General features: G+C 39.7%; 1 protein-coding gene across 1 annotated transcript; it reads right to left on the minus strand.

Moving 5' to 3' along the window:
- Window positions 1–12,279: 12,279 nt before the first annotated feature.
- On the minus strand, window positions 12,280–13,780 carry LOC137259493 (filaggrin-2-like). The gene is made up of 2 exons (XM_067797134.1): window positions 13,722–13,780; window positions 12,280–13,099 (listed from the first exon to the last, which is right to left on the minus strand). Exons 1-2 carry the CDS (start codon window positions 13,778–13,780, stop codon window positions 12,280–12,282), a joined length of 879 nt encoding a protein of 292 aa, XP_067653235.1.
- Between the last annotated feature and the right edge of the window lie 9,963 nt (window positions 13,781–23,743).

A 23,743-nucleotide genomic window follows, 5' to 3' on the forward strand; every position in this document is an offset into this window, starting at 1 on the left:
ATTTGGTATCAGACGAGCGATAGCGAGTTTGATACTAAATCTTTAACGCGTTTAATGAAAATGGTATTTCACTGAAGCGAGTTTAGTATTCTGTTTATTACTCGCCAACATACAGTGACAGAAACTGCGGCGAAATTCCCTACAGTGTCAGGACTCTCAGCTTTCAAGTCCAGCAGGGTCTAGTAAAATCGCGACATCAACATTAGCATTGTGACGTCACAACTTTGAACCATTTTGACGTCATACGTCAAGCGGTATTACACTAGTGTAATACTGAAGTGAAAATATTACACTGCAGCATCTTCCACGGGAGAGTAATTATATGCTTTATAGCTAATGTTCCTCAGTACAAGATTGTAATGTCGCCAATAGACTTTGGATCTTTAATATATCATTATTTATTAATCATTTATCTTTGCCTCATATATTGGGCGTTATTTCCAATATTTAACAATGTATTGGTGTTTCTGTACATATATGACGTTTCAATTGTGTACAGCAATTTTCCAAGTATTATCCGATCCCTTTTCTGTCTTATTGTAAGAGTTTTGTGATATTCTTTAGGAAAGAGCTCGAGCGAGTGAGTGAGTGAGTGAGTTAAGATGCATGGTCAGAACGGTGGAATGTCGTGACTACGCAACAGACACATGCAAACGCAGGTGAACCAAGCAAGCGCGAGGACGCATTTTGATAACATATCAAGGACAATAAAATAAGTACAGTATCAAAGACTTAAATCTGAAACAGAGGATGAATGGTCAGCATGTGAAATTATATCATCATACTTGGAGGGAATGCCTGGCCTGTAATTTTGAATTTCTTCTTGACTGCAGTCTCCTTTTCTTTGGTGTCAAACTTGACCAGCGACCCTCCTTCAGACTGACACACACGCAAAGCTGCATCCCAAGACAGTCTGGTCACGTGTCTCCTGGCGTTGATCTTCACCTTCCCTGCCTTGATTGACCGATAGCCTGGTCTCTTGGCTGTAAATAATACTGTCAGTATTTCATGAAACAAAAGCTATTTCTCCCGAAATCAGTTGACTATGACTTTGGGGTCAGTACTTAAGACGATAATAATTTTTGAAATATAATTGACGGTGATTCGTTCTTATTCAACACTCAATACAGGACAAATCTTACGGATAACAACTTCTTGAATGTATTTCTCACGACGTTTCGGGGCTAGTTCTAGCCCTGTCATTAGTTCAACCTGATGATGAAGCTTTAAATTATGCTGGACAGTCAAGTCCATACGACAAAAAACCCTCTGTGATACAGGAGAAATCCTATGGACAACAACTTCTTGAATTTATTCCCACCACGTTTGTGGTTAAACCTGATGATGGGAATAGAACAAGCCCAGAAACGTTGTGAGAAATAATTCAAGAAGTTGTTATCCATAAGATTTGTCCTGTATTACTACACCGACTTCTAAATGCCTTTGACGAATCACAACTTCTTTATTGCTGTGTTTTATAAACCCTCAAATTCACATCACTGATAAATTTGCATTACGCTTACATTGTTTCTGAACACAAGATAAACATGCTTTGAGACAACATTTGCATGACTTAAGGTTACAAAATCGGCTTAAAACAGCCATAGATCTCGTTATGATAGTTACCATTGGGTATCCAAAGTAGCAGATCACAAAAAATAGGTTTTGTCAGCGGAGCCAATTTTTCTCCCCTCCTTGCGAATCTTTTTGTTTATGCATATAAAGACGAATTGTAGTGTGCTATATTTCGACTTGTCCTGGATTAAGACAGAGCTCTGGAACGTACTGCAACCCTGTTAGCCTTTCCTGTATACTGACCGAAGGAGTTGGATAATTTTCTGGAGTCCTTTTCTTGGTTATGTAACGGGAGCTAACTCTTGCCTCACATCTCATTATACATCTCAAGTAATGAAAAGATGTACAGTTATGAGGAGATGATTCTTATCCTAGATACTGAGCCTGTTTGCTTGACCATAGGTGCAGTGAGGCGAACATTATCATCATTGTCTCTTTACATTACCACTGCCGTTGACAAATGTTTGTTGCCCTAGACCATTCAGGCAAAGCAATCCATACAAAACGTCAACAACAAAACAGAGAACTCTACCTTTCAACAATCTGCACCCATTATTCTCAGCCTCCTCTATATACTAAGGAAGTGTCACACCCATACCTCCTGTATACAACCTTCGAATTATCCTTAAAGATCCTCATCATAGGTAATCTCAACGTTTACCACTGTATACCACAGGCTTTACTACCTCCTTGCGCACATTGTAGGCTTCACTTGTTAACGCTTTTATAAAAGCCCTTGTGTTGTTGTTGTGTCCAGCTTCCTAATACAATATTGTAATGTACAGACATCCCCTGTAACCTGTAAGCATGCTCCTCTATCCTCACGGAGTTCATTACTTGCGTGATGACCTATACCGAAACGTCGCTCTCTCGGCAATAAAGAACTTGTGATTCTTCAAAGGCATTTAGAAGTTGGTGTAGTAATACAGGACAAATCTTATGGATAACAACTTCTTGAATTTATTTCTTACGACGTTTCGGGGCTTGTTCTAGCCTCATTATCATGTTGAACTGAACAGTAAGGCTTAACCCCTATATTTTCCAGATGCCCACTTTCATAAGGTTTGAAAAGTGAACGTCGTGCGAGAATTTACATAAGGTTATACGCATAGCGTTAAAAATGAACCCCCAATAAATGTCAAAAGTCGATTTTCTTCTATGACGTCAAACTTCGACAGAGAGGCCATGCACGTATACAGATAAGCGGGCATAACCTCGTGTGTTGAACACTAGCCCGTTGTAACTCAGATCACATGGAGATATGTGGACCCTATATTTTCGTAATGCTTTGTTCAACGGGGAACGAAACTATTCCAGTACAAAGTTCCCAGTCTGAAAGGATACGCTTTGGTAGATTCACGGTTTATTAGAGTGAGTGAGTGAGTTTAGTTTTACGCCGCACTCAGCAAAAAAACATGGTTCGTGTAGATATCCTGCCATGGTGGCTTCGCTAAAAAGAGTACACTTGATTTTGCAAAGAATCTTCCCTTAATTCAAGGATCGCTTGTACATTAATGTGAGATGTAAGTAATCAGAATTATTCTGACTATCTGTGTATTGTGATATGTTTTTATTGTTTACACTGTAAATAACAAAAGAAGCCAGAAATGATGATAAGTACTGTTGTCGTTCTGCGTGATTTTGCGTCAATCTTGGCGTCACGCTGCACAGAAACTTTGACAGTTTCTAATGAATTATCAAATCATTGCATTGTATCTATTTGCTACTGCTTGGTACCATACTTTCCTTGATCTTTTGAACATAAATGTAAGATGTAAGTAATCAGAATTATTCTGACTATCTGTGTTTTGTTATATGTTTTTATCGTTTAAAGTGTAAATGACGGAAGAGGCCAGAAATGACGATAAGTACCGTTGTCGTTCAGCGTGATTTTGCGTCAGTCATGGCGTCACGCTGCACTAAAAGTTTGACAGTTTCTTATGAACTACCAAATTATTTCATTGTATCTGTTTTTAATTTGCTATTTCTTGCTACGATTCTCTTCCCCTGAACATTCTGAAGGTATTGGGCCATTGTAAGCAATAATTAGATGGCTGGATGTCGGAGAAATCCCGAAAATGCTACGTAGTGTAAAGTCGGAATTTTTCCATGATTACATTTCATACAAGCGCAGTCTTTCTAGCACAGTGTTCGTTTTCATACCCAACATCTTTCCTTTCGTTTTATCTAGACAGTTGGTATTGATGATGATAGTGGATGGTATCAATTAATGGGAATTTCATGAGGAATTCAAAACTGTGAATTATATTTGTATGCGTGATACATTTAGAATTTTATTGGAATTCAAAGTGATGGTTGAAGTGGAAGGATATTGATGTCCCCGTCGCATCACAATGCTTATGACGTCACAGTGCCATGACAACATAATACAGTGGAAACTGCCAAAACCGGCATCTGTCTAATCCAACAAGTTGTCACCACTGGCATGCCTTGTACATTTATCATCAGCTCTACAGTCTGCCACATTGTCTAAAACGGATTTATTTTTTCAGTCACAATGAGTGCCGGATTAAACAGGTTCCACTGTACAAGTGGAAGTGAATGGTTATAGTTAAAATAGGACGAATACATGTTATTATGAATATATAAAATATTGTTGGATAAAAAACTTAGAAATGTACAAATCATGATACAAAATTGTTCATTGATTTAGATATGGACAATGACTTTTTTTATAAATATATAAAATGTAAAGTATACTTATAGCAGTACGTACATAGAAATTATTATTTATACATGGGTGCCCGCGTCAGTTTTTACAGTGAGTTATTATAGTGAGTACAAGGGCATGTTTGCATAGCAGAGTGGTTGAGAGTGTATGATTTTTTGTGATGCACCAGGCGCTAGGAAGGTAAACACCCTGCTCTCTGTTGAGAGCACAAATCTTCTTTTCTTTCTTTTGAGCAGATTACTGCTGTTTGACACCAGGATTTGAGTGTGTTGTCACTTGATGGAGTAATTTGGATTTTTGAAAATGTGTTCTGAGAGTGCAGATTTGAGATCAGATTTTTCAATTGAAGTTTTATGTTCTTTTCGTCTAATGCTGAAGACTCGTCAAGTTTATCCAGTACAGCTGCTGCCACAACCATAACAAATTTTGAATAACTGTGAAGCCTTACTGCTCAGTTCAACCTGATGAGACCCGTGAAGGTCCGGGGTAGAATTGGCCTTCAGCAACCCATGCCTGCCATAAAATGGCGACTATGCTTGTCGTAAGAGGCTACTGACGGGATCGGGTGGCCAGGCTCGCTGACTTTGATAACACAGGTCATCGGTTCCCACTTGCGCAGATCGACGCCCATGATGTTGACCACCAGATTGCCTGGTCCAGACTCGATTATTTACAGACCGCCGCCATATAGCTGGAATATTGCTCACTCACTCACTCAACGTCATGATGGGGTTAGAACAAGCCACGAAACGTCTTGAGAAATAATTTCAAGACGTTCACCCATTTATTGTTACCTTTCTTCTAATTTCTAAATGCCTCTCAAAAAAGTTCCTTTACCGACTCATTCCAGGCTAGAATCTTTAGAAACTTAAGCATTATCAGGTAATGCACATTATATTTGTTGGGCAGGATAACTGGATAGCAATGGCAATATTTTATACATGACTTTCAAAATACTCCCCGAACAATATTGTTTTGAACTGCAGCCTGTAGCTGCCAATTATTAACAATAAAACGTTCTTCATGACACTTGTGAGTTAAAGCCGTCAACCTTTTAAGTCTGACTGCCGGATCCATTTAGTCTTTGGTAGAAGTCCATGGTAACAAGCTATGTCTCTGTGAATCAGGAACGAGTTTAGACTATCAGTCATGTTATGGGGTCTGATCGCCAGATCCATTTAGTCTTTGGTAGAACTCCATGGTAACAAGCTATGTATCTCTAAAACGGGAACGAAAATCAGACCATCAACCATATCATGGAGATCCATTTAGTCACCACACGTAATGAAGTGATGGAGAAGACAAACACTAGCACTAAGAGCTTTCTCGGTACAAAAAAAAGATCTCCAACGAAACATACGTTTAAATCTGAAGGCCAAAACTAAATTCTTCAAGACCTCAGATGATTGTACAACATGAATTGTCACATATACCTACAGCAGGCAATATGCACTGAATCACCTTTGAAACTACTGGCCAGACAAGAAACCCACTAATTATGGCCACACAAACAGGAGCCACGAGTCGCTATTCGGCTTGTCCCGGAATGAGCTGGTCACGAATGAAGATGGAGGCCAAGATTAAAGTCTTCAAGACCTCAGATGAACTTACAACTGTGCAACATAAATTAACACATATATCTGCTGCAGGCCATGAGCACCCATTCAACTTTGAAACTGCTGGCCAGGCAAGAGCACACAAAGGTGGAGCTGCACGAGAAGACACACTACAGGCACAAACATGGAGGTCTACCTTTGGGTTTTAGAAACTGGAAGTAAAGGTTAAGCTGTCATTTAAAGTAAAAAACTTCTAAACTGCCTCTGTCATTAGTACCCATTCAACTACTGAACCTACTGACCAGACAAGAAATCTACCAACACGAGCAAACACTAGAGCTGGGTGAAGACGATTCATTTCAAGCTCAAACCTGGAGGCTTACCTTTTGGCGTCGCAGTCACCGTGAGTCCTTGGGCACAGCGGAGATCCCATCGGACAACGTAAGAACAGTTGGATGTTCTCAACTGAGCACATGCAATCTGTATCTTGTTGGAGGTTGAAAGTCTTTGGTTCTCGTTACAAAGACTGCAGTGAAAAACTAACGCCAGTATTACCAGGGCAAGGATGGTCATCCTTCAACATTCGACTTTGTTCTATCCCTATGCGCGCGTGTGTATGATACCTAACTGTTGCCTTGATCAAACACACAAAGGTTAACCGACACGTGATATATCCTTAAGAAATACGCCTTTTAGTTTGGTGATTAAATGAAACATAAACATTAGAGTTTTTACGAGTCCGGAAATCATTAAACATTCATTCACCTCAGACATTTTCCACTGGGGCCTTCAGTTTGCTTTTAAACATTAATACTGAAACAGTGAAACATCCCTATTTTCCTTGTTTAGTTTACCTAAGAAAATGAAGCTGAGTTGATGTCTAAGTTAAGATGAGACTAACCAAGCAGTCGTTACTAAACTGTGGTTAACTATATATAAAACATGAGTAAATATTGCTTGATATATCATGAGTGATATATTCCATGATATGTCATGAGTGATATATTCCTTGATATACCATGCATGATACATTTCTTGATATACCATGAGTAAAATATTCCTTGATATATCATGAGTGATATATTCCATGATATGTCATGAGTCATGTATTCCTTGATATACCATGCGTGGTATATTCCATCATGTATATTCCTTTAATTTTACTCCGCACAATATTCTTGCTGCATGTCGGCGGTCTGTAATATTCAATAATCCAGTCTGGACCAGACAATCCAGTGATCAACAGCATGAGAATGAATCTAAGCAGTTGGGATACGATGGCATGTGTCAACCAAATCTTCGAACCTGACCATCAGAACCTGTTACTCGCCTCTTCAAACAAACATGGATTACTGAAGATTACTTAATTATAACCCGGATCTTCACTGGTCATCATCAGGAGTAACATCATATACTGGTGACATTCGTAACTACTCGCCTCTTTCCGTAACCTGCAAGAATCCAGCTTTCCGGAATGACCCGAGTAGTTACGAATGACAATCTATACAAAGTATACAAAGTAGCCAATCCACCAACTATAAACTATAAACTATAAAGTCGACACATGCAAACAAATGTCAGTCCAAGGAATTACCATCAAAGGCCCTCAGGACTAACACAAAATTCTGTAGAAAGGTGAATGCGCTTTAATTGGGTTAAAAAGGTCACCAACGGGACGTACTTTAGAAGCTGCAGACGCATTAGTCAGCATTCGTCCCTTTCCGTAACCACTCGTCCTTGTCCGTAACCACTCGTGTCTTTCCGTAACCTCCCAAAAAGACTCGTTCCCATCTCAATGCTTCTTGGGTGCGAAAATACAACAAACCAATCAGAACGCGCTTTGCTTTGATGAAAAAATAATCCCGACTACTTAACTCCTTTATGGCATTATGTTATTCTTTTAAAAATCCCAACAAATATATACCATCATGTTGAAAAGTACCAAGAACTACGATAACATAACTGTGCTGTCGAATGTGAAGTTTGTTTTATAAAAATCATGTGATCGACAGTGAGGGATTCAAATAAACGCATGTGTCTTTGTTGACATAACGATTCTCACTGGCCCAACTGAATGCTTTCCTGACGATCTTGTGTGCATGTTGTGGTGATTGTTCGTTCACTTCCTCGTTTTGGGAACTGTAATTATGAATCGATAGGAGATTTAAAACAATAATATTATATCTGTGTAACCGATCATCGTTAATCTGGGCATATATTTCATGTCTCTAGGAATAGTCTGACTTTGTTTTGGTCAACGTGTTACGTTTAAAAATTGCAGTGACAAAAGGTGTAAGAAATCCCCACCGAAACAGCAAAATATAACAGTGACAAGAGATTTTCAATATCGTATGGTGCAAAGCAAAGGCAAAAATATACAGATTCACAAGAGAGGTTTCATTAACAATGCAAATGAGTCGAATCTACAGTAATGCCTAATGGGTCACAAATATAACTTACGGAAGTCTACATATGAGAGTGAGAAACAGTTATGCAGCATGAAACCCAGCGAGCGGTCAGGAAGCGGTTATGTAGATCACACGTTGACAGAGAATGATGATGATTATACTCCAGAAATCTGTGTGTGTATTTCCGTGTCCGAAAACACGACAACAAGCCTCTCTATATATTTATTCAGTCATATCCTGAAAGTTCGAGTACTTACGACCATCGACATCACCGTAAAATGCTCGAGAAGAGTAGTAGTATCGGAAGTAAACAATTAATCAAGGGAGGCAACTCTAAAACACAACCTTCAAGGCCTGCCGATAAAAATACTAAACGGTCTGAACATTTGTGATACGAAAAGTGACCCACAGTAATTATTATTCAAAACAATAAACGTTGTGACCCAGTAATAATTATTACTTAAATAATAATACAATTTACAGAAAACAGACTTTGGTAACATGCGAATTCAGATAAAATTCCACTTTGGGTATGACAGCAAGGTAACACAAATTTTAAGTTTTAGAAATATACTATCCAAAATCTGTTGGGAAAATGTTCTATTTTTAAACATGTATAGCTCGTCCACAAATAGATTTTACTGCGTGAAATTTTACACCAGTTTGGAAGAAAGTAATATCTATACAACCAAGAGGATACTTTTAGATAACGGAGACGTTGAGCACAATGGTGATGACGTAGCACCTCCCCGATGTCAGGTTTCTTCGCACTCAGACCAGTATCTTTCAACCTGTTCCATACTGTTTGACCGGATATCCTCTGGAGTCCAGGCACGCAGCTGTAGTACCTAGATGTACCCAGCTTGGGCTGCAGTGGCAACTCGAAGTCAGCCTGTTTGGCTGCAAGGAGCCGCAAGCTGTGATCGTTTCCTCAAACTAACGTTCAGACGCCTGGCAACAGAAGATTGGTAATCTCCATCATGCATTCTTTCAGTGGCGATGTTCCTTGTCGCTGAGTCAAGACGTGACGTAGTGGTTTGACCTTGAAACTCCTTCAAAACGAATGCCAGTTTCTGAAGGCAATCTGGGTTTTTATTGCCAGACAGTGAATGATCTTTGCTGCACAATTTCAACTGGAAGGTGATATCTGTTGCGTTGCGGCGATGCCTTTCTAATCCTTGTAAGAAATCCCATCAAAATTAACACCTTCAGGTAAAATATTTTTTCACTTGTGCAGTCGTGTAAAATGTAAATATAAATTTTGTAACATTACAAATTGCCTATACGTTTGTTTTTTGAGATGGTGTATTTTAAACTCAGTTTGGAGTGTCTGCTTTGGTATGTAGCTTTAATGTTGGTTGTTGTGTGTTTTCTTAGGTTTTTTACTCTTAAATAAACTGTATTTGCATATTACATAAAACAAATCTCATTTGTAATTATTAAACCCTTTTCAGAAATGTGTATTTAACAAATATGTTTTTCTCTTAGGTGTATCAAAAAAGTTTAATTCTTTGAAATAATTAAACAAAAAGAAAAGCAGCAATACAATGTATGAGTGCTTCAGTGATTTTAGTATCATTAGAATTAAACAGGAATTGAGTTATCGTTCCTGTTTGAAGTAGTTCTGATGTTCCTACGTCAAAATGAACTTCTCGAGAGAGGCACGAGTCGCTATTCGGCTTCTCACGGAATAACAGGAGTTGGTCACGAATGAACATGAAGGCCAATATTAACCTCTCCTCAAGACCTCAGATGAAATTATGACTGTGCAACACAAATAGTCACATATATCTACTGCAGGCCATAAACACCCATTCAACTTTGAAACTACTGGCTAGAAAAGAGCTCACAAACCCAGGCACAAGAGCAGTGCAAACACAAAATTAAGCCACAAACCTGAAGCTGTATCTTTCGGCTTCAGAAGCTGAAGGCCAAGCTTAAGCTGTCATTTAATATCCAAACAACCGGATTCCACAATCCCCCGATCAAGATCATTATGAGACTCCAGTTCATTTAAGGATTTGTTAACCGAAGATGAAAGTATATCTCTGAGGGAATCAAACAATTTAGTAATGGCGGCCAAATCCAATGAGGCAAAAAACTTGGATTTAGATGAAGGAGAACGGGAACTACTTTGCTAGTAGCAGCTGGGAATCCAGGTTTAGCAGGTTTCTGAGAGTCCGAGGACACCGAGGATTTTCTCTTTTTAGCAGACATACTTGGTCCAATCGTCACAATTAAGATTTGAAAACAATAAAAACCTATTTTCTAATGTGGGTCCTTGAAGCACATAGCACATAACGAGTCGGGACCAAGATCCGACACGTATTTTTGACACTGACACTGTGTTATTGCGCGGGAAAGTAAACACAAGGAGAATACTGATAAATGTCACAAAGTTGATAAAGGCAATAGTAACACCAACAAGGCTAATGTACTGACCGGTCATAAGAGATGATCTTGACAAACTCAAATAATCTGAAGAGAAAGTGAATCACAGTGAACTCTTTTCCAACTCCCTTAAACGTCCTGTGCGTGGCACATACAGAAAAACTGTGAGGTTTTTAAAGGGCGAGCTGTTATATCACGGGATTAAGGGGAGATAACTCCATCGGGAAGAGCATACCACGAGGGAACTATGACTTAAAGATCGTTTTTTCTTTTCCATATTTCCTGTATGTGTCTGTGGTATCCCACAGAAATAGGCAACCACAATCCAGAGGGAATGTTTACGCCTATAATTGTGCCCTTTGATGGTTAAACCCAGATATGAATTATATTTTTGGTTTCCATGGAAACATAACTTAGGCTGTGACTATGATGTTGAGAATATATATACATGCTAGCTTCATCAAATTCGGAATACATGTCAAACATGATCCCTAAATGTGTCTTTTGGGGATTAGACTGAGATATGAATTTATATTTCCATGGAAACATCACTTAGACTGAGGCTTTGAGGATGTCATCTTGTCCAGAGCAGATCTCCCAAACTTTAGCTTTATCAAACTTGATACACATGTTTTCCATTTTCACAATGATTCCTAGATGAGTTACACCAGTGTGTGAATTTTTTTTTGAATTTTTTGTGACTTCCATGACAACAAGTTTGACTTTGACAGAAATTGGTGATTGTGCTCTTTTCCGCAGCAGAACCGTTCACTATTTCTTCACCAAACTTGGTACCGAGATGGGTCTGGTGATATACTGGTGCCTTTTTAGTATTTTTTTTTATTTGTGAGTATTCCTTTTTTTCTTTTTTCGTTTCCAACTGAATTTGGAGCAGAACTATAAAACCTTACAGTACACTCCGTCCATATAGTCATATTCATGACGAATATTTTGCCATTGCGGGGGATATTGATGGGTTTGTCGTCTCGTTTGAATTGTGTTCCAAGAAATTTCTCTAACTGTATTTGCTAAGATGTAATAAAGTTACAAACGAAACAAATCATGAACGTCTAAGTTACATATATATGCAATGGCCATATTACCATAAGCACATGAATGTACAGTGCATTTAGAAAGAGGTCTAACATGTTATATTTGTTTGCAGTAAAGTACAGATCTTAGCACTTTTTTGAGCGGGTTGAGTCACATACAGGGTTCGAACCCACACCATCATAGTCAGGCACCTAATCGCTGGCACACAAAGTCAGCCACCTAACCCATTCAGCCAGCGCGACCTCTACAAAAATGGAAGTCGGACAACTGATAGTCTAGACTGCGTACTTTGTGTACCCATCTGATAAGAGCACGGCTCCCGTGGCCAAAAGCTATGATTACACAATGCCAGTTAGAAAGTGGTCAAATGTAACATAAGTCATATTTGGCATTAAACTTTCATAGTAAAGTACACATTATAGTACTTTTCTGGTTGACTCCCATCAGGGATTCGAACCAGCACCCTCAGAGTCAGGCACCTAATGGCAAGCACACAAAGTCAACCGCCTAGCCCGTTCTTCCACTAAAATGGAAGTCGGACAACTGGTTGTCTAGACTGCGGTTCCTACAACAGAAATGTAACATATGTTGGATATATCTTGGATTAAAATTTCTTAGTAAAGTTTAAAAAGTGCAAGGTATTCCAGTTCTCTTCTGCACTATCAATACCATACTGCCACCGTGAACGGGTGTTCCAGTTCTCTTCTGCACTATCAATGCCATGTTGCCACCGTGAACGGGTATTCCAGTTCTCTTCTGCACTATCAATGCCATGTTGCCACCGTGAACGGGTATTCCAGTTCTCTTCTGCACTATCAATGCCATGTTGCCACCGTGAACGGGCATTCCAGTTCTCTTCTGCACTATCAATACCATATTGCCACCGTGAACGGGCATTCCAGTTCTCTTCTGCACTATCAATACCATATTGCCACCGTGAACGGGCATTCCAGTTCTCTTCTGCACTATCAATACCATATTGCCACCGTGAACGGGTGTCCCAGTTCTCTTCTGCACTATCAATACCATATTGCCACCGTGAACGGGTGTCCCAGTTCTCTTCTGCACTATCAATACCATATTGCCACCGTGAATGGGTGTCCCAGTTCTCTTCTGCACTATCAATACCATATTGCCACCGTGAACGGGTATTCCAGTTCTCTTCTGCACTATCAATACCATATTGCCACCGTGAACGGGTATTCCAGTTCTCCTCTGCACCATCAATACCATATTGCCACCGTGAACGGGTGTTCCAGTTCTCTTCTGCACCATCAATACCATATTGCCACCGTGAACGGGTATTCCAGTTCTCTTCTGCACCATCAATACCATATTGCCACCGTGAACGGGTATTCCAGTTCTCTTCTGCACTATCAATACCATATTGCCACCGTGAACGGGTGTCCCAGTTCTCTTCTGCACTGTTGTAATGTGTTATTATTATTATATCGACAAATTAAAAAGTGCAAGGATCTTCACTTTAGTCAGAAAGTGAAATGTCAGATAATCCGATCCAAACAAACTCCCAAATAATGCCATTTATTTATTATGGCTCATATGCCCCAATACTGGTCACCACAGTGTGACAAATGGTATATGATGTGTGTTGAGACGTGTGTTATTATATCAACAGACTGATGACAAACTGCCCTCATGCACGATTTATAGTCACGGCTTTTGCCTTGTAGACTCCGCACTTTCGATTCCAGACCATATTCAACCATAGCATTGGAAACAAACAAACTGCCATTATTGATGGTTCTGTTATCATGCGTCGCCTTCCAGTGTGTTGTGTTGTGTTGTTTGCTGTTTGTTGTCCGGCTTCTGAACTGGATCGCCCATCCATCCACACCCGACACACCACACCCGACACACCACACCCGACAGCCCACACACCCCACTCCCGGTTCCTATGCCCATGACGTCTGATCTTTCACTTAGGTTATCACAAGTCACCTTGAAAAAAAATAATACGGCTAGAACAGCTAATTTAAACAAGACACAATGCTCTCATATTTCCTCCCTAGTCATCGTAACACTCACGGGGTTAACTGTGGTCTGAGACCATCTACTGTGCAAGCGTCGGCTTCTACACCTGTCATCTTCACAGAATACAATGGATGAATACAATGGATGTCGCAGCAACAATATAAGACATACAGGATTATAGCCAGGGCACTACCAGCCATATTCCAGCAATATCACATCTGGGCACGCCAGAAATGGGCTGCACATTATATCCATGTTCGGAATTGCACTCACTGATGGTCTTTTTGATGCAACTTCATATGTGATGCGAGTAAGTTTAATTTTACGCCGCACTCAGCGATTTTCCAGTTATATGGCGGCGGTCTGTAAATAATCGAGTCCGGCCCAGACAATCCAGTAATCAACAACATGACTATCAATCTGCGCTAATAAGAACCGATGACATGTGTCAACAAAGTCAACAAGCCTGACCACCCGATCCCGTTAGTCGCCTCTTACGACAAGCATAGTCGCCTTTTGTGGCAAGCAATGGGTGCTGAAGACCTGTTCTACCCGGATTTTCACGGGTGGTGATATGTTGTGATGTGTTGTAATGTGATGTGATGTGATGTGAGAGGCAACCACGAGAACGAAAATTCTTCAGAAACCTATAGGTTGTAGTACTTTCCAAGCCCTTTAGTCGAAATCTAGAATGTTTGAATCATCTAGTCAAACTCACGCTACTGCTCTCCCTGACTATACACTTAAACAGTGGAATATTGTGGAACAGGGAGTTTCACAAACGCACAATAGTGTTCTGTGGCTCACCGTCTCTGAAGCAACTTAAAACCAAACAACTGACGGATCTACTCTACCGGGCACAACTTACATCGTTAATGGTAACAGTAAAATACCGGAAACCTAAGATACTGAACACCATTAGAAACGCACCACAATAAAATGCACTGAAAAGTATAATGTGGAAACATACGTTGGAATGAATGAGTGATCCATTGTGGTAGGAATCTCAACATGTAAAACACGCATAATGGTTTGCATTGTTGTATGAAAACTCACATCTGTGACACTACACAAACTATAATGCCTTTCATTTATTATACCTCATATTATATGTATACCCCAGGATGCTTCAAGGACCTGTTGCTTTCGAATTAGTTGATCTACTTGGGTAAAATAACTGGAAATTCTGATGAAGAGCACTGTACAACAACTCTCCTAAGATTAGTTTGTGTCACCTATCTAGAAGTTATGTAGGCGTAAAACCCATTCTCAAGTTCATTCCTTCATGAAACAATCATCATGTTTTTCAGCTGCTCACGTTTCCAAAGTTAACGATTATTTATGTATGAACAAATAGACACTACCAGTGTGTGCATCAGGATGTGAATATATTGTTTTGGTATCGATATGTAGCGTTCAAGGCAACGTATGCGTGGAGAACACAGGACATCTATTAACTACCTTTCTAAACTGATATATTTAGCATTTCATGGGGGCAGTTTCTCGTCAAACAGACCGTATGTAGGGTGCATTTCAGTCAAAGGACTTCACATTTGAAGCTGTTTGTTTTTCTACATGAACGGTCATTCCAGTATATGCCACGATTACTCGCCAATGCCACACAGTCCTCCCTGATTAGAGTGCCATGACCGTCCTTCCAGCCATGGCTTGGTTCCCCGGTGCCCCAGTTTTCGTATTCTAGGGGAGCCTTGTCTGTCCACAGAAACCCGTGCTTTACCTTGAAATATCTGAGGCCCATCCAAACATAAACTGCAGGAGAGACGAGTAAAGAATTACGATAGGATTATTAATGACGCAGAAAGCAAAATGAAATAAGTGGCGGGTGTATCGGTCCATAATAATATCGATAAGATTCTGTTTCAATAATATACTTGGGTTTCAACTTTAAACGATCGTAAATGTTCTCATATGCATAACCCGTCATTTCCCAGCACTTCGCTGTTAATGGCTGTATCCTCAAACGGGGTTAAAGTATTGTGTAATTATTATCTTCCCGACATGGTAAGTAAGTCCACAAACATTCAAAGTAAATTAAGACTTTCCACATTTTTAGTCGTAGATTATGTGTCTTTTCAATGTGTTTCTAGATTTTGTAGATTGATAACAGCTGAAGGGATGATGTAAATCCAGATAGGGTCCATGCAGGAAGCAAATGTACCGTAAGTCCCCATGGTCCCTAGTATGGTGATCAACCTTCAGTTGTTGGTGATGTATAGCTCGTATTTTATATTGTATTGTCGAAATAGTGATATTAGTTTTAACTTTTCATTCTAGTTTTAATTGTAACTGTGATATTTTAGTTGTTTTACAGTCTTTTGACAGGTTTTTGTAATGTATACTTATTTCATTTCAATGTCAAACATGTTCTCGTCACGATATGGCTGAAATATTGCCCATGTGACGTTAAATATGAACTCGCTTACTCACTCACTCACTCACTCAGTCCCTCGCCAACAAAATAACATTCAAAAGCATCACATTCCTTTCATTTATCCAAATATCCGAGGGGATGGGATTTATTTGACGGATGAAAAACATAAGCAAAATCTGATGCAGGCATATGATGGGGTTCCACAAACGTAATCACAAGAGGAAGAAAGTAGTACATGAGGGTGGTTCACAGTAACAACATTCGGTTAATACATATTGAAACAGCTGTTCACGTTATATATCCAAATGTATACTTCTAAATAAGGTTTAAGAACCACAAATGGGAATTGTTTAATGAATTTGCTGTTGTTTTTAGATACATTAAATCCCCAAATAGATAATCAAATGTGACTTTATATTATTTCAGAGTTGTCCTTCGTACGGAATCTGACATTTTAACATTGAAAAAGCTTTGGAGATTCTACAGTGTATATTTGAAACCTGTGGTGGAAAAAATGAAATATATTCAACCGAAATTTACCCCTCTTAAACATCAGTCCGACTGGTTTGATGAAGAATGTTGTACTCTCAAGAGAGAAAAATACAGATGTTTAGATATGTTTAGAAAGCAGTCTACTAAAGAGAATTATAACTGCTCGAAGCGCAGCAGAAATAACTTCAATTATACATATAGAGTCAAGAACGAACGTTATAACCATTCAATAACTGAAACTATACACGAGTTCTAAAGATTGTACAATGTTCTGGCTTCATGTGAAAAAGCATGTTACATGTTATTCGCCTGGGTCAGATATTTGCCCTTCAGTATGGGTTGATTATTTTAGGAATTTACTAAATCCTACACAACCGGATGAAGGTGGTTTTGTAGAGGACATAAAAAACATATCTGAACAATCTTGTCTTTACTGCATGTGCAGAATGTTGTATTGAAGATAATATTCTCTCAGTAGACTTTAACGAATAAGATGGTATTAATGCCAAAACTTGAAATTCAATAAGTCCCCAGGTGATGATGGTATCCCAACAAAATTTTTCAAAGCCGCCGAAGATTCCTTGTGCCATATTCAGTTATTCTCTTAAACCCTTATCCTACCAAGTGGGTCATTCAAGGCCCGGAGTGCACTTTGATGGTATTCCAAAACGTTATTTCTTCATATTTCAAATGTTTCATATTCATTGTATTCCTGAACATTAAAATACTGGTTTCTGTGAAAAAGTTTGAAGTTAATCATTTCGAAATAATTACCATTAAAATACCATAAAAAATATTTGTACAGTAACTGCTATTGCGAGCCTCTCAGGCCCGGTCAAACCCATCAGATTTCAGTCAACACCACTTGATAAAGCTTCCTTATGAATACATTGCTCAGTAACTGCCAGTCAAAGGTGAATCATATAGCAACCTTCTGCTGCGACATCAGGGACTGTTCAGAGAGTAAAGATGGAACAGTCTGGCATTCAATAACGCATATAAACACATGGGAATAAGTCCTCTCAGGACTTTTGCAGTAAGCATCAATTGTAACCATACTGTACAGGACGTAATGCTCTTAATCTTCAACTTCCTAAGTCTGTCTGTCAGTTGGTGCCATTCTTTCATCCAGCGCATGTCATTGAGATGAGGTGGACTTTGGATCATTTCTTCCACAAAGACAGATTGGTTAATTTGGGCTTGTGTAGACCTGTCTTTTGGACAAACAGAAATGTCACAACCGACAACTTTTCCACTGATATGTCTCTTGTAACAGAGTTGCTATCAGATGGGGTAACCGTTGTGGCACTGTCAGACAAAATACGCGTTTTCTGCCACCAGTTTCTCAAACAGACTGGAAGACGCAGCTCTGTGTTTGGAATCAAAGCAAGAGAACGATTGTTTACTATTAGTTCAAAATGAACAAATTCGTTTGTCTTCTGAGCACAATGCATGCTACCAAGGATGTAGCAAAGTAGAAGCAAAACCAGCAACGTAGAAGCCAGAGACGGGTCTACACTACACCTGAACAAACAATGTTGCAGATGTAGCAGCATTTGTCTTTTTGAAGACCCTCGTTCTTATGAGTAGAGAAGCAACAGTAATGAGAAGAATCTTTGTTGTAGTTGTAGCTGAAGTTCTTATACGGCCTCAGCTGGAGAGGAGATGTTCCACTTCCGAAACATGCTCACTTCAGGACGGACATAAAGCTGTTTCTACTTCGAATGATGTCTCCGATTATAAGGGAAGAGAAGGCGATGCTGTATCCGTCCATCAAGGAAAGACATAATATGCCAACTATTGTGCAGCATATATGTCATAAGAATGTGTGCAGAGATGACTCCACCAACGTCATTTGAAGAAATTGCCAAGAGTAGATACAATGCGGTATTCAGACAAATCTCTGTCCATTGTTCCGTTGGTCTGGTCGTGTATCATTTTAGATTTACTGACGTGTAGTATTGTCTTAAGGAAAAGACAACAAACAATGTTCAACAATAATGTTTTATTGCTATTTACATCGTTTAGTATGGCGTTTTAAGCAGAGTTTGTAACCAGCAGGAGGAGGTATCCAATTCAGTTCTGTTCACAGCCAGAGTTTCAGACGAAGATTCTGAAACAAAGATATTTAGTTTAGAAAGGTTAGGTAATAGTTCCCTTCTCTAAAAATTATTACTTTAGCGTTTAAAGCAAGAGATAGTATTTGGAAACTACTACCTGCGTAAACAAGAATTATCATCTGCAGTTGTAAGGTTACAGTACAAATAAAGAGAAAATAGCAATTGGGTTTTGGGCGTTTGAACATTCACTGTGCATGGAGAAATACGCGTTATAAATGAACTATTATCATAAATATGATGCTTTGTAGATTTTTGATGTTGTATACCGGCTCGAATAGCAGAAAAAAATGACGTCATCAAACACCTGCATGACCTCATTTCGTCAATGACCTTGGAAAACACTAACCGTATTTTTCACCACGACCTTGAGCGGTCCTCACAGTCGTGGGTGTGTTTTTAGGTCAAACGCATAGCAACCATACAGACAGATCAACCGGTTTCATGTCTTTCCTATAAAAAAACCCCTCTAATTTCGGATCATGCACCAGTTTCATTCCTGAATACACATCACATCCAGGTCTCTCTCTCTCTCCGTTTTGAAGATGGAAGCCCTTGATAATATGAGGAAGAATTATTCTGGCCTCGTGCAAGCGATACAGAGAGTAGAAGAGGTGGTCGACAGACTGGTACAGTATGGAGTGCTTACCATCTTCATGAAAGCTGAGATTATTGAGAAACCACAGACGTCTTTTGATCGGGTCAGAGAACTCCTGTCCATATTACCTAGACGAGGCCCTAAAGCATACGCCCTGAAGGAATGTGGAAAGATAGAAGCCATGACATTGCTAGGACTAGAGACAGACAAGACCGAATATGATGATGGTCATTACCTATGTACAGACAGTATCCCCTCTCAAACTTCAAACACAGTTCCAAGAACGGCTGAATTCCTCTCAGTCTTGGCCTGTGCCGATTAAACAGAGTCCTAGTCAAATGGCACTTGCTCAGGATTTGTGTACTTGCTCAGAGGAGATAATGTGGTGTCATTCTCAAGAACTATGAAGTCGATGATGATCCCTTGGTGGAGTATAAAAAGTGGTCTCCAAACTGTCCGTACTTGGCCCTGGTAGGAGTATCCCAGAAAGAGATGTCCCGCGGGGGTAGTCATATGAATTTCCATGTTTAAGAGATAGACTGGATGTGTTTGTGACTATTTGGTTGTCATTGGTTGATATAAATGTCCTAACACAAGGTAGATGCAAGTACAGCAGAGTGGCGCAGTGGAAGCGCACTGGGCTTTTAACCAAGAGGACCGTGGATGGAAACCATGCTCTGCTCCTTTTTGAACACGAGGGGAGTTCTATATAAAGGGCTATGAGGGCAATCTAGCTTCATTTAGCCGTGGACCTGTGATAGTGACACTTCATCTGCAACTGCCAGTATTCAACTGCAACAAGAAAATGAACAGGAGATACTGGAGACCCTATCTGGACGATCCTGAGAAATGGACCAAATATTACTACTTGTAGGCCAAGGGCTATCCCAATCCCTTTACGAATGTAGACGATTATGTGATCTATTACGAGAAACAAGGGGTCAAGATGGACCTACCCACCCAACAAGTCGTTCAACTGGTGAAAACCAAGCCGTAGGTAATAAACCATAGGGAAAACACCATGGAAGCAGTGCTCACAAAACGAATGAAAACAGATTTTTAAATAGAGACAAAAGGCTAAATGTGTCATTTGTAGTAGGACTGTCGCCATGTGAACGTGTATTCCTGTCCAGTATGCTCCAAACAAAACATTCTGGAGCAGCAGCAAGAGCAGAAGTAGCAGCAGTTCCATGTGGGTGATGGATTTAGTTTGCGACACCCATTTATCATGATTGTCTCTGGGTCGACCTCCTGTGGAAAAACCTACTTAGTGAAGCAGCTTCTAGAACGAATGAACATTAAACCTTATCCTGAAGGTATTATATGGCTCTGCAAACGATGGCAACCCTTCTATAACTCCATTCAAACACGTGTTTATCCCTACGTTGAATTCCATCAAGGCATTCTTTCAGACCTGGAAAAGAATGAGTTTCTGGACCCCCAGGTGGTGAACGTCGCTGTGCTTGATGACTTAATGTCCACAGTCAGCAAATATCCACGCATTACCGATCTGTTTACGGAAGTCATCATCGGAATCTCTCAGTAATTGCCTTGAATCAAAACTTGTATTACAGTAAGGATCCCACAAAACGAAGTAACTGTCACTATCTACTTCTGTTCAAAAATCCTATTGATCAACAACCCATCATGACTTTGGCGAGACAGATGTATCCAGGAAACACAGACCATTTCATGGACCACTTTCAAACGGCTACCCAGAAGCCTTATGGACACTTGCTGCTTGATCTAAAACCCCAAACACCTCCCCATTTGCGACTTTGTCCTAATGCGTTCAGTTTAAGAGGAAACCTCCAAGCTAGGACGATTCAGTCAGAGTTCGACGTTCATCGTGTGCAGACGTGTGAAGAACAGATCTCAGCCATGCCATCTTGTGATGACTGTGGACACAGGTGAAACTGGTGTCCCGAAAAGCCTAATGGGGGCCCTCCTGGAATACCCCACGTTAAAAGGAAATGGGAGGAAGACAACTCTGATGTGAACAGACTACGTCCTCTGTCAGAATGTGACTACTGTGGTCAAGTGTTTAGCAGTAACCATAACTTACGACATTTTCACGACAAACAATGACCTGAAATGGAACAGGATGATTATGATGATGACGAATCCTTAAGCAATGTCAACAACAGGAACAGTAAGATGGCTGATCTCGAAGAGCAAGGCATCCGGCAAATGTATTCACGTTCATTTGAGCTACAATAGAGATGTACTGGATGAGAAACGCCAGCTGTACACAGAGAGAGGTTTTAGCGAGGACGTAATCCAAACCAGACTGAAAAAATTAACCTGGATCGTGTTTTATGCTCGCGTTATTACTTATCTGTATCATATGCAGTGGAACCCAAAGACACAAGGAATATTAACAGAAGTAAAAGATAGCAATAATATGTATGATGATGTGCTTTCCAAATTGTACAAATACAGCGCTTGGGTGGAAGGGTTGACTGAGGATAATGATGATGATGATGATACAGACACCCTATCTGAGAACAATGAAGGACACTGACATGTACAGTAAACTACTGGGCGTGCTCCTATCCCATAGTTTTACTCATTTGAAAACGGAGCTAATAAACAAAGAAATCTATATATCTTTTGTGTTTCTTAATGTGTGGTACCCACCTGTAGTCACAAGGTGTGTGCCAAGTAGATGCTCCCGATGGAGTTGTCCATTGAGCATGGGACCATGCAACTATTTGCACCAAGTGTTGTCCGACACTTTAAAACTTTCCTGTGGAAGTCTAAGGAAACGCACGTACACGGTAGCTATAGGACAGTGCAAAGTTAGAACAAAAGCTATACATTACTATATGAGTATATTCAAATTATTCATTTATGTTTGTTTTAAAATGTCTTGTCATGAGGCATTCATTCAATCCTAATTCATAATTCCATACTAGTAACAATGCGAACGGCCTCGTACGCATACACTCAATGCTGTCTGTCGCCAGTGTAACAGACGACAAACACATAATAGCCCCTCCTCGCAAGAGCAATGTGAGTCTTCGCAAGTCTTTGAAGGGCATTTAGAAGTGAAATGCATAAGAATGAAAATTTTATGGATATTCATAATACTATCTACCAACAACAACAACTGGCGCCAAAGGAAACTGAAAGAAGCCATCGAGATCCGGAGACAGAAACCAGCAATCAACCGTGACCAAGGAGTGTACCTACCAAGTGCCTGGGACTTATTGATAAATTAATCTCATCTATCTGTGTACATTCTATCTATGTAATTCATGTATAGCCAATCTACCCGTGTACATCCTTATCTACTTGTGTTTGTACATCATCAACCCCCATGTAAACATGCCCATCAACCCTCATGCAGTCATGTACATCATCCTTAATCCCCATCATGTGTTATGTAAACATCATCCACCATTGGCTTCCATCCTTTTCCCCCTATCATGTACATCGTCCTTACCCCCCTACCTGTGTTATGTAAACATATCCCATCATCTGTAATGTATTACCATTGGCTTCTATCATTGTTATCATAACTGTCGGTTTCCAATCAGCGTTTGTTTATACTGGCTTCCAGCTTTCGTTAAGTGATTCCACTTGTTACTTTGTTATTGTTTTACCTGTACATATAAATATAGCTCTGTACCCCATTCTCAATCACCTGATGAAGGAGTAAGCATTAACTCCGAAACGTTGTGTTCTCATATAAAGAAGTTGATATCCATAAAATCTTCATTCTTATGAGTCTTCGCATGTTTAAAAACAGCCTAGCATTGCTTTAAGCCGACCCTAAAGGTTAAACTCGTTGAAACTCGTTATTGTATGGCAATACTGTCTAGTTAGTCTAGCTCGGGGCAGTGCATGAACCGTTTCTGATAAAACTTTTTAGAGACTTGGGCCAGTCTACCCAAAACTTGTTGGCGCTAATATGTGGCTGTGAATGAGAGATACACAGATGTGTATTTTCATCTCGTGCTTTGGTGGTTGATTCATTGCATACAATTACAAACATATGAGGTGTGGGTTTTACATGTCAATATCATCCTTTAATTCGCACCTCCCGCATTGGATAAACTGGTTTAGTATGACATTTTGGCATGTTGGCATTCCCCGGCAGGATAACATATGGATACGGAAAGTAATCATGGCATAACGGTAAGTCATTTTGATTCGTTTAAACCAGTAAGTACTGATAAAAGTAAACTTATTGTCTTCAAGGTGGGTGGTCCGCTGTCTAAAAATGAAAAATAATGGTTATATATTGTTCAGGTTTGGGTTTGGAATTGTATGGAACACACAATCTGTTGGTGATCCAAAAATATTTATTTGTAAATTTGTTGAAAGACTTAATGATTGTTTCTACCAAGAGTGGTACTCATCCCTTCATGATCACAAATCACTGGTTTCTATTACTCCTATAAATCTTTGTTGAACTGTGAAAAATATCTTTTGTCTAACATTAGTTAAAAAGATAAACGAATCTTTACAA

This window comes from Haliotis asinina, chromosome 13 (assembly GCF_037392515.1).
Source record: "Haliotis asinina isolate JCU_RB_2024 chromosome 13, JCU_Hal_asi_v2, whole genome shotgun sequence".
Classification (NCBI taxonomy): Eukaryota; Metazoa; Mollusca; class Gastropoda; order Lepetellida; family Haliotidae; genus Haliotis; species Haliotis asinina.

Bases quoted from the DNA above. Each gene is read 5' to 3' on its own strand.
- LOC137259493 (XM_067797134.1), bottom strand. From the start codon at position 13,780: ATGACAGGTGTAGAAGCCGACGCTTGCACAGTAGATGGTCTCAGACCA. The intron at 13,100-13,721 runs GTGAGTGTTACG...ACATTACAACAG, and splicing joins CTCAGACCACAGTTAACCCC to TGCAGAAGAGAACTGGGACA.